Here is a 12,154-nt window from a genome sequence, read left to right on the forward strand (position 1 = left end):
ATGATAACCACACTTAAGGTGAATAACCTTGTTCTCAGAAAATGTACATTGAAGTATTAAGTGTTCATGGAACATGGTATATGCAACCAATGCTCAAGTGTTCAGAGACTGGACTGACAGCCAGAGAGATGAATAGATAGGCAGAGTGATAGAAGGATGTATAGATAAATAGAATGATATGGCAAATGTGACAAAATGTTAAAACTGGTGGAATCTGGGTATGTGGGGGAATAGGGGTATGTTGGAGGTCTCTGTATGGGATTTGCTTTATTTTTGTTAACTGTACTGTAAGTTTGAAAGTATTTCAAAAGTAAAAGTTTAAAATTAAAAAACAAGTGAGCTGAGGTTCTCCCTGACATCTCAACGCCCTGCCCAACCAAACTTTGTCAGCTGGCACCTATGCAGAGGGAGGAGGAGATGAGCTAGTCCTATGCCGGCCCTTCTCTCTCCCTCACTCACAGTGTCTGATAGGTGAGCAAACTTCTTCCCAACTGAGCTCTCCCACTGCCTCACAACCCCTCCCCATGATAAAAGCTACTAATGGCATGAAGCAGGCAAGAGCAATGGAACCTATAATGGCATGAAGAAGCAGGCAAGGGCAATGGAACCTACCTGCTTCTCTAGCTTGCCAAGTACTAGCTGTTTTATTTTGGTCAATCTCCCTCTGGCTTGTGATTTCCTGCTACCACGTAGCTTACAGGCTTGTTAGAAGGATTCAATGAGAATATATGTAAAATGTCTGATACGAAGAAAATACTCCAAAAATATTTGTCCAGTACTGAAAGTAAAAAGCACTGAAGACAGACTGGGGCAGATTCCAATCAGAGTTTAAGAATGTGGAGGGAAAAAAGAAACTAACCTGTGGAAGAGTTGTCTAAGCCAGAGCTTCCCACTGGCCGTGACAGGAACGCCTTACTGGTTGACTGACCCTATAATTTATTGTGTCATCTAGAGAAACTGTGAAAGTTGAAGGAGCCACCTCCACAAATTACTTCTGGACAACAGCTGTAAACGGAGACTAGTCACCTTAGAATACCTGTGAACTGATAGTGTTTCCCTCAGTTTGCAGAGTAAGCAGAGTAAGCAGGGCAGAGCCTGGGCTAGCCTGGGCTGGCAGAAGCCCCAGGTAGGTTGCTCTTGGTCCAGAGCAGCCTCGATGGGCTATTCAAATACTTATTACCATTTTCTATGTGTGTCGTAGCATGTAAGAGCTGAGGAAGCACCAGTCTGGGCAACTAACAAACAAAAAAAAGAAAAAAATACGGTTTAAAGGCTAATGTAGCTATTTACTACAAACACTGAGAATGTTCTAGGCTTACAGTGGGCCCAGACAACCTAACCATGTACTTCTCCCTAAGGTCCTCATGGACAACAGTTAACACTTTCTAGTGACTGGTTGGAGTATTAAAGAAGGAACAGAAATGGTTAACTATGGCCACAGGTATAGCCCTAACTCTTTACAGTACATTGCCCTGTTAAGTGAAGCTTTTGGTCTGCCATAACCAGTCTGTGTATTTTTTTTCCAGGTCATTATAAGAGAAAGTAAACCGAAGCATGCAGGAGAGTTTGGAGCACTACAATGAAGCTTTAACTGTGCACATTACATTCTCAGAAAGACACCAGAAACTACTTAAAAGGTTTTCACATGAGATTACCACTATCATTTTTCAAGGTGGGGGAAAAAGGAAAATGAGAGCTGTGCCTGTTTTGCTCTCAGAGGACAACTCTGAAGTTTAACTGGTAAGAAGTCTCAAATGAGTACAAAATGTGAAATCTCAAAGAAAACTTACACTTATATTTTAAAGCACTTGGAAGTCTGGGTTTTGTGAAAAGAGGAGACAAAGAACAGCTAAGATGCCATTTTCTACCACAAAATACCTTGTTTTTGGTTGTTGTCTGAATCGAACAAAAATAAAGTCCACCACAATGGAGAGGCAGGTTTGTTCAGCTCTATTACCCATACATATTTGAGTGGCAGTCTCTTCTAGCATAGCTCTTCTCTACAATCTCTAAGTTATTAGTCAGTACACAGTAGTCAAGAGGCCAATATCCTAAATTCCATGTCCACAAAGGCCCCAAATTAATTTTTAGAATAAAGCAGCAGCTAAAGATAAAGATCAAACCAGAAATCTCATAAATACGTGTCAGTATTGGCTGAATCAACACAGTGATTCACAATTTTCTTTTACCTTTGAAGAAACTTCTACTGCCTATTTTCTGAGTCTGAAGTATTTGTTTAAAAAAATTACTTTCATAATTTTGTTCTATCACTTATTCCATTTCAACACTCAGATTTTAAACCAATGATCCGTAATTACCAATAATTTATAACATGAAATTATATAAACCTCTACTTCCAGTGTGATAATAACAGACTATCATGTTAGAAAACACAGGCTCTCAAGCTCTGCTATCTGTTCTTTAACAAAGGCTGATTTACATTAGTTTCAAAGATCACCTACCCTCCACTCTATTCAGTTTGGGTGGCAGCTGGAGCTAATGACAGTAGCCTAGGTAACAGGTGAGCTGACCAATCAAGTGCCAGAAACTCCAAATGGCTATCAATAACTAGAGTTTCTGATTCACACAGGATATGCAATGTCAGCCCAAGCTGATAAAATTCCAGCAAAGGCATGATGGTTCTATTATTCTTTGTAATCTCACTGAAGGAAGGATATAATTTTATTCAGGTTTCTGCAATTCAAAAACTGCCCACAGGGAAGCAGATGTGGCTTAGCCAGTTGGGTGGCTGCCTACCACATGGGAGGTCCAGGGTTCGGGTACCGGTGCCGCCTAAATAAGATGAGCAGACGCCACACATTCTGCCAATGAACTAGACACCTAAACAAGGAGGTGCCACAAGTTAGCAGACACTGCAACCCATGGGGAGCAGATATGGCTCAGGCTGTTGGGCGCTTGCCTCCCACATGGGAGGTCCTGGGTGTGGTTCCCGGGGCCTCCTGGAGAAAGTGAGCAAGCAATAAGCAGACAGATGAGAAAACCATCAAGGGGAAGTGAGGGAATTAAAAAAAAAAAAGTAAATAAACAAATTTGAAAAAAAATGCCCATAGACGTCTCAAGGTCTGAAAGCCCCAGACTGGGAACCACTGGCATATCCCAGTGCTACCACCAAGCTGCATGCCATCTTAATAAAGTCCTAGACAAGACACTGTATGTGGTGAACCTGGTGAAAACAGAGAGAGACATCAGCTATAGCTAAGAAGGAAGCAGAAGTTGTCTCAGAAGGAATCAAAAGAGGTAATACCTGAATATAGAGTGCTCAACCACTAAGCTACACTGGCTCCCCTAGAGACTAACATTTAATAAGAGCATTTAAAAACGTACTAGGCATTGTGTCAAGCTCTTTATATTTAAGACTTACAACAGTCAGTAAGGCAGATGTATCATTAGCTTCATTTTATATGTGAAGACAATGGGCTTAGAGATGTTAAGTAACTTGCATAGGACCACACAGCTACTGAGTGGAGGGTAGAATTTGAGCCCAGTATGACTACAGAGTCCACCAAGGTAGCCACTGTGCTATGCTGCCTCCAAGAGAAGAGTACCTGGCTAGACGCAAACCAACTCCCAGCAGCATGAGGTACTTGCTTGCTCTCACCAACCAACACCCTCCATCCTACCTTTAAGGCCTTCGAACCCACGGTGACTCCAGTCTGCAACATGCCATCTGCTATGCCAAGCCGATCCATGTTCAGGAGGAAAGGAGTCACCAAAGTCACATATGTGGCTCCTGACCATTTCTTGAGAAAATTTAGAGCCCATGCTTCAGTGGATCCACCAACATTATCAAGGATAAAATCAAACCTGAAAAGGATGAACCAAACCAGAACAGCCTTGTCAGTTTTTACACAGGGCTCGATCCATCTTCACTCTCATCACCAGTGGGCTATAGGGTCCATTTTGGTGACAAATGACAAATATGCTGCACTGAGCTATCCAACAGAGGGATGGCTGCTTTGACAGAAGAGAAAAAGGCTTACCCACTCACTGGATCTCTGGTAAGTCAAATGGAGCTGTTTTTGTCATAAAATCATATTACTTTCTAATACTTTAAGAATGACTCAAGTAAGTGGCTCTCAGCTGAGAGTGATTTTGACCTCCAGGGGACTAATGCTGTGGTTGTCACAATTGGGGGAGAGGTGCTACTGGCATCTAGAAGCCAGGTATGCTGCTAAACATCCTACAGTGCACAACAGGGCCACAAACAACAAAAATTACCTGTCCCAAAATGTCAACAGTTGAGAAGCCAAGACTGTAACAGTTTCAATTAAAGTTAAAGTATTCATTAGTGCACATGAATGCTTGAAAGGAAAGTATATAAGCTTTTCATCCACAAAAATGATTCACTATTTATTCCCTCCACAGTCATGCTTATAGAATCATCCTCTTCACATTCTGGAATTCTCTCCTATTTTTCAGTTTCATGCACAGCATGAGGACAACGAATAAAGAGAAATCACAGGCAATCTGCTCTGGAAGTCTTCAATTCTGGTCTATCATGCCAAAAATCCAGTCATAACAAAGTCCACAGAAAGTGAGAGATATTCAATTTCCTAAAATCAATCTAAAATTGTTAGAATCACTATGTTCTACTTAAGGGGGATAAAAACCCAATGACGTTTTTAAATACTTCTGAAAACAAATATCTATTTAGAGAATGCATGCTTATAATTAAGCAAATATTAATAGGTGGATTCCTTTTTGGTCAATACTTTTTCCCCTTTCAAATTTACCTGAATGATGTCAAACTTTTAAAGCCTCTAAAACCAGTGTTGATCAATGTTGTGGATCTGGAGTCTTTCATGACAACAAAGTTAAAAGAGGCAAATAAAACTGACATACATGAAAGCAGGAGAGTAACCTTATTAGACAACTGTTCTTCTCATTAGAAAAGTTTCTACTTCATTCCCAAATTTCAAGTAAGCAAATATGGATATTTCATTTAAAGAAGACGTAAGGGCAGCCTGGTATTACAGAGCAGGCACTGCCTGAAAAAGAGATCAGGAAAGCAGATTGTAGACCCAGCTCTTCCATAAAGAATTAGATGCATGACCTTCACTATGCAAGGACTCACAAATCCTCTGCTCCTCATTTCTCCAACCATAACATGATATGGTTGGCCTGAAGGATTTCAAGGTCCCTTCTCCCACTCTAAAATTCTAAGATTCAAATATCTAAAAAGTTGCTATGTGGAAAAAGGAATCCACTTATTCTAGGAGGATTCATAGGCCAAAATCAAAGCAGAAGTTACAAAGATCAATTTTAACTAAAGCTATCAAAACAATAACAATGACCTGCATTTGCTGGCTAGTGAGATCCCCTTTCTGGAAAAGTTCAAGCAGAAGGAACATGACCACTTGTTAGAGACGCTGAGAAGGGAATTTTAGCACTAGGTTGGGAGGTTAGATTGTGCAGCTTTTACCCTTCCATCTGTCAGATTCTCCGGTTCTCCAGTAACAAATTCTAGATATGTATAAAACTTAAGGTTGGCTTTGGCTTCAGTCTCAGGCTGCTATTCCTGGAAGCAGCAGGAGATATAAGATTGACCTAAACTACCACCAATGAGAAGCCAGATTTCAGAGACTGTCATGTCCTCATTCACAGGTCCAGAAAGGCCTAGGTCCCAACACTCAGGAGGCAATAAAATCTCAGCAAGGGATAGTGTTTGTTCCTTAACTATTCCAAGCATGTTCCTGCCACAGAGCCTTTACACTTGCTGCTATTTTCGCCTGGAACAACTGTTCTTCTCCTAAAGTCCCTTGATAAATAATTAAACAAAAATTTATGGAGCACCTACTGGAAATGCCAAGCACTGTATCAGGTTGAGGGATACAACAGTGAACAGTACACCAGAAAAAAAATGCTGTTCTCATGGCTGCCACTTAATATCACTGAAGCTCTGCTCAAATGTCATTCTTTAACTACTCTATGTATAATAGCCCCTCCCCAATTATTTGTTATCCCCTTTCTCTGAATCCATTTTCTTCATAGCACTTACCACTAAAACCTCCCCAACTAGAATGTAAACTCCATGAAAGCAGGGATTTGTCTTTTTCACCACTGTATCCCTACATTTAGAACAGGGTCTGGCAAAATTGTAGATGTTCCATAAACAGATAAGTGAATATGGAATTGGCTAGCTGCTCCTGTGTACACTCCCAAACTACTGTTTGGTTTTGGTGGTCCTGGCTGAGAAAGGCTAGGCAGGGCAAGACAGGGGTACCCATGTTTATTTTTTAGTACCCATGAAAATATACTTCTACACAATGTGGACAAGAGCAACTGACTTCTGAAAATGAATAATTAAACAAAAAAAGAAATAGAAATGGAAGGAGTAAAACAGCTTTCCAAATATGCCTCAACTGTCCTCTCAGCTTCAGCTCTGCCTTGGCTGGAGGAAGACCAGATTAATAAGAACCCCTTCTATTTTTGCCCCGAGCCACAGTCAGGGTCAACAGAGTCCAGGAGAATTTCTGAATGCACTCCTGTTCAGAACGTATTAGGCCAAACCACAGCCTGACATTCAAGTACACTGAGAACATCCAGTGTCCCAGTGCCAATATTTATACTTACTTTATTTCTCTTAAGCCCTTATTACACCTAAACATGAAAAGCATATTTAGCGCTAACCATGCATTTTTATGCACTGCTCTATTTTCTCCCTATGGTGACAGATACTACAAAATAGAACACACTTCCAATTTTGCCTTCAAACCACTTGCAAATCAGCAATAAATAAAAGTAATTGAAAGTTAGCAAAAGATCATGCAAGCAGTACCTTCCTCAGTACACATCATGTTGCTAACTGTGCTGTATTATGGTCTATAATTAAAATCAAAGCCAACCTAAACCATTTTCAATGACACAGAATGTAAATGTTTTTTTTAGATTATTTTCTAAGATCTCAACATGATGGTTAGATCACCAAACTATCTCACGTCTTCTTTATTAACTGTCCTTGTTCCCATCTTCCCAATGTAAACATTATGTTTAATACATACGGTTTTAAGGATTTCAACTGCTCTTTCACATTTCCATATTTGTAATCAATTACACTATCTGCCCCAAGCTTCCTTACGAGGTCACTGGCATCTTGAGAGCAAACTGCTGTCACGTGAGCACCCCATGCTTTCATTACCTGCCCAAAAAACAGGGGAAAGTGGGAAACTGCATTAAAAAAAACTAAGACAGTTGGCTTAATCTCTAGAAAATATCTTCAAGAACTACAAAGCAGCCACTGGTCAGAGCCCAAGAAAAATGATTAAACTTTTGTTCACTAAGAAAATCCCAAGAAATAAATTTCATTTTCCCTGGATGAAATAGCCAGTCACCTTGTTGTCATGAGATTATAACCAACTCACTTAGAAAAAGACTCAGAGCCTCACCAGCATCGAGACAACAGCTGACAGCCTCAAATTTTGTGCTTTCACCGATGACAAAAGGTAAATGGCAAGAAAAAAAGTCACGTTTCCCAGAAAATGACTATTTTAAGTATGCCAGAACATAAAAATGCAATATTCCTTCATTTGCATCTCCAGTGTATGTTGATACAGTCTTACGGCAGACAGTATATCAAAGTGCTCAGCTATCAGGTACTAGATAATAAAGGAAAAGGTGCCCTTAAGAAGAAGGGGAAGAAAATAAGGCCATTTTATTTTCAAAATGTAGACCAGGTCCTCTCCTTTGGAGTAAGAAGGTAAGGAATAGCTAGATTTAAATCAAAAGGAGAGCTAAATTATAGTGTTATTCAGGATTAAGGATCCAGAAGGTATTCTGCCCCAAATTGCTATAGTTATTTTCTGTCATGCCAACTGCACAGAATTAAGAGTGGCTATTTTCAGCCCAATTTGAGATTGGCTACTTGATGTTCACCAAGAAAATTTGGTACTGATAGTTACAGGTTATAACAGATCAGCTATTTTCTTAATCCTGAGTACCACTTTCCAAAACTTCCTTAATATAAGTTGCAAGGTACACTAGATGGGAAGGGATGTGTTTATTTGCTCACTGCTGAATCCCCACTCCCTGGCACATATAGATTTTAATATATATCAGTTAAATATAAAAATAAAGGGTTTTAAATCCCATAGTCTTATCTACTCTCTCATTTTTAAAAAGCAATATTGGCCAAGGACTTATACTCTTGAAATCTAAGAGGAAACATTTAGGAGTGACAGCATCGACATTTATTATGTTTATGGACTGAAAACAAAAACTCTTGAGTGTTATGACATGCTACTATCAATGGCAAGTTCCCAATTAAATTCAAATATGTGAAGAACATAATCCAAGATCAATAGCTCATTTGTGACCATCTGTCAAGAAAAAAGGAAGTTACATTCTAATCACCTACATGAACATGCATTTTCTTTAAATGGTATTTAATCATCAGCAAGAATTTGTCACATGTTGAAACTGCTCAATGACTTTTTTCCCCCCAAATTTCTAGTTTTTCACCTCCCATTTAGAACTATCTAGCATGTTGGAACATTACTAAAATATTTTTGAAACAGCTTCAGTTTAAAATATTTTCATTGTAAAATAAAACAGATAGAGAAAATGCCTATAAGTTGGATACTACACAGATCAACGCTAGCAGCCATTTCAGCTCTTCTCTGTGCCCTGTCCCAACATAAGCCCCACCCCCGTAAGTCATCATTTTCTTGATTTTTATAGTAATGACCTCTTCGCATTAAAAATAAAAAATTGTTGTATCACCCAACTATGCATTCCTTAAACACTATAAGTTTAGCCTTGTGTATTTTTAAAATGTGATAGATCTAAGACTCTTTTAAATTATGGGTTCCTCTTCAATCCCTTTCACTTTTATAATTTATCTGTGTAAGAGGCTGAACCATTTGACTTCCAGTCTGGAATTGGTGATTGCCCATGCAGGGGATAGTTCCATATGTTGTTCTGTCTTCTTTATTTCCTGCAAATTGACAGATGGATGTAGAGACTGGGTCAAATTCAAGTTCAATCACTTTAGTAAAACTATGGATAATGTCTGGCAAAACTGTAACAGGCACATCAAGTCTGGTTGTTGCTCTTTTTGTGATCTTACACACTGTCAATGCTTAATACTATATCCATTTATTGTGGGTTACAAAATGGTGATATTCTAGCTCTTCTTTTTTTCGCTTAATAGTTGGAATAATTTTATAATTAAGTACTTCCCCTTATATATTGTGTGGTTACTCAGTGGTATAGCTCTATATAAGAAAGGCAGGAAAAATGCTTTAATTCTTTCCCTTTACTAGTATACAGGATACTAAATTGGATCCTAAATTGGCTTCCATCATTTTCTGAAAAGTGACTTTCTTTTTTTAAAACATCATCACAAAATCATGGATTTAAATATATTTAAAGAGGCAATTATTATGATTGAAACTCAAATGCTCAAGTTGGCTTTTGACACCTTTTAAAACATGACTTTTTTGTCTTTTTTTAAATTATAGCAGTTATAGGTTTTACAGAAAAATCATGCAGAAAGTACAGAATATACCACCCCTACCTCACAATTTTCCGTTATTCACATTTTGCATTAGTCTGAGACCTTTGTTACAACTGATTAAACAATATTGTAATTATATTAACTATGTTCCATAGTATACATTAGGGTTCATTCTTTGTGTTGTAAAGTTCTATGGTATTTTTTTGCTTTTAATCCTAGTAACATATATACAACCTAAAATTTCCCATTTTAATCACTTTTCAAATATATGATTTAGTGGTGGTAATTATCTTTATGATGTTGTGCTATCATCATCATCATCATCCATTACAAAACTTTTCCATTACACCTAAGAAAAAGCTCTGTACTAATTAAGCATTAACTCCCCATTCTCCAACCCCATCCCAGCCCCTGATAACTTGTGTTCTAGTTTCTGACTCTATGAATTTATATATTCTAATTATTTCATATAAGTGACATATAATATTGGTTCTTTTTTTTTTTTAAAGATTTATTTTATTTCTCTCTCCTTCCCAACCCTGCCCCAATTGTCTGTTCTCTGTGCCCATTTGCTGCATATTCTTTTTGTCCGCGTCTGTTGTCAGCGGCACAGGAATCTGTTTTTTGTTGTTGTTGTTGCATCATCTTGCTGCTTCAGCTCTCCATATATGCGGTGCCATTCTGGGGCAGGCTGCTCTCTTTACAGGGCATACTCTTTGCGCAGCAGAGCTGTGCATGGGCCAGCTCCACACGGGTCAAGGAGGCCCGGGGTTTGAACCGCGGACCTCCCATGTGGTAGATGGATGACCTATTGACTGGGCCAAGTCTGCTTCCCAATATTGTTTCTGTTGTGTCTGGCTTACATCACTCAATATGATGTTTTCAAAGTTCATCCATATTGTTGCATGCATCATAGCTTCATTACTTTTTATGGCTGAATAATATTTCATTGGATACGTATATGAGAGTTTATCCATTCATTGGTTGATAGGCACTTGGGTTGCTTCAACTTTTTGGCTATTGGGAATAATGTTGCTATGAATATCACTGTGCAAATAGCTGTTTAAATCTCTGCTTTCATTTCTTTTGGGTAAATATCTAGAAATGGGATTACTGAGTCATATGGTAATTCTATACTCAATTAGTTTTTGAGAACTTCCAAACTGTTTTCCACAGTGGCTGCACCATTTTACATTCCTGCCAATAATGAACATGTGTCCCTATTTCTCTGCATCTTCTCCAACACTTGTTATTTTTCAATTTTTAAAAAAATTGCCATTCTAGTGCAAGTGAAGTGGTATCGCACTATGGTTTTGATTTGCATTTCCCTAATGTCTAAAGATATTGAGCATCTTTTCATGTGCTTGTTAGTCATCTGTATGCCCTCTTTGGAGAAATGTCTATTCATATCCTTTGCCCATTTAAAAAAATGGGTTTACTTTTCGTTGTTGAACTGCAGGAGTTCTTTATATATTGTGGATATTAAACCCTTATCAGATATATGACTTCCAAATATTTTCTCACATTATATAGGCTAACTTTTCACATTCTCATTCATGTCCTTCAATTCACAAAGTTTTTTTTGTTTTATTTTGCACAAATGTTTTTAATTTTGATGAAGTTCAGTTTATCATTTTTTCTTTTGTTGCTCATGCTTTTGGTATAAAGTATAAGGAATCATTGCCTAACATAGGGTTCTGAAGATGTTTTCTTCTCTGAGTTGTGAAGTTTGGGTTCTTGTATTTAGGTCCTCGATCCATTTTGAGTTCATTTTTGTATATGGTGTGAGGTAGTAGTTCACCTTAATTCTTCTGCATATGGATAACCAGTTTTCCCAACACTATTTTTTGAAAAGCCTATTTTCCCCATCAAGTGAACTTGGCACCCTTGTCAAAAATCAATTGGCCAGGGGAGTAGAAGTAATTCGAGTGCTTGAGCGCCTGCTTTCCACGTATGAGTCCCAGGTTCGATCTCCAGTACCTTTTAAAAACCAAACAAATGAAAAAAGCAACTCTCACTGGAGAGCAGATGTAGCTCAGTGGTTGAGCACCTGCTTCCCATGTTTGAGGTCTTGCATTCAATCTCCAGTACTTCCTAAAAAAAAATCAATTGAACAAAGAAGCACATAAAAAAGTGTTCAATATCACTAGCTTTTGGGAAATGCAAATCAAAACGACAATGAGATATCATTTCACACCTCAGAGAATGACCATTCTTTTTAAAAAGCAGAAAACTACGAGTGCTGGAGAAGATGTGGAGAAATAGGAGCACTCCTTCACTGCTGGTGGGAATGTAAAATGGTACAGCTACTGTGGAAGACAGTTTGGTGGCTCCTCAAGAAGCTAAACATAGAACTGCCATATGTACCCACAATCCTGCTACTAGGAATATATCCAAATGAACTGAAAACAGGGATGCAAACACATTCAAACACTGATGCTCACAGACGCATTATTCACAAATGCCAAAAGATGGAAATAAGCCAAGTGTCCATCAACCTATGAATGGATAAACCAAATGTGGTATATACATACAAGGGAATACCATTCAGCTGTAAAAAGAAATAAAATCAGGACACATAAGACAACATGGATGAACCTTGAGGACATTAAGCTAAGTGAAATAAGCCAGACACAAATGGACAAATATTGTATGGTCTCACTTAAATGCACTATATGC

General features: G+C 38.4%; 1 protein-coding gene across 3 annotated transcripts in view; it reads right to left on the reverse strand.

Moving 5' to 3' along the window:
- RTN4IP1 (reticulon 4 interacting protein 1) overlaps positions 1 to 12,154 on the reverse strand; it is a 62,450-nt gene that overhangs the window by 20,544 nt on the left and 29,752 nt on the right. For all 3 annotated transcript variants that reach the window (XM_071218613.1, XM_004478728.4, XM_071218614.1), the window contains exons 6-7: positions 7,023 to 7,159; positions 3,642 to 3,825 (exon numbers count right to left, since the gene is read on the reverse strand). In XM_071218613.1, coding sequence (XP_071074714.1) covers positions 3,642 to 3,825; positions 7,023 to 7,159 — 321 coding nt within the window. The remainder of the gene's footprint in view (positions 1 to 3,641; positions 3,826 to 7,022; positions 7,160 to 12,154) is intronic.

This window comes from Dasypus novemcinctus, chromosome 11 (genome assembly GCF_030445035.2).
Source record: "Dasypus novemcinctus isolate mDasNov1 chromosome 11, mDasNov1.1.hap2, whole genome shotgun sequence".
Classification (NCBI taxonomy): Eukaryota; Metazoa; Chordata; class Mammalia; order Cingulata; family Dasypodidae; genus Dasypus; species Dasypus novemcinctus.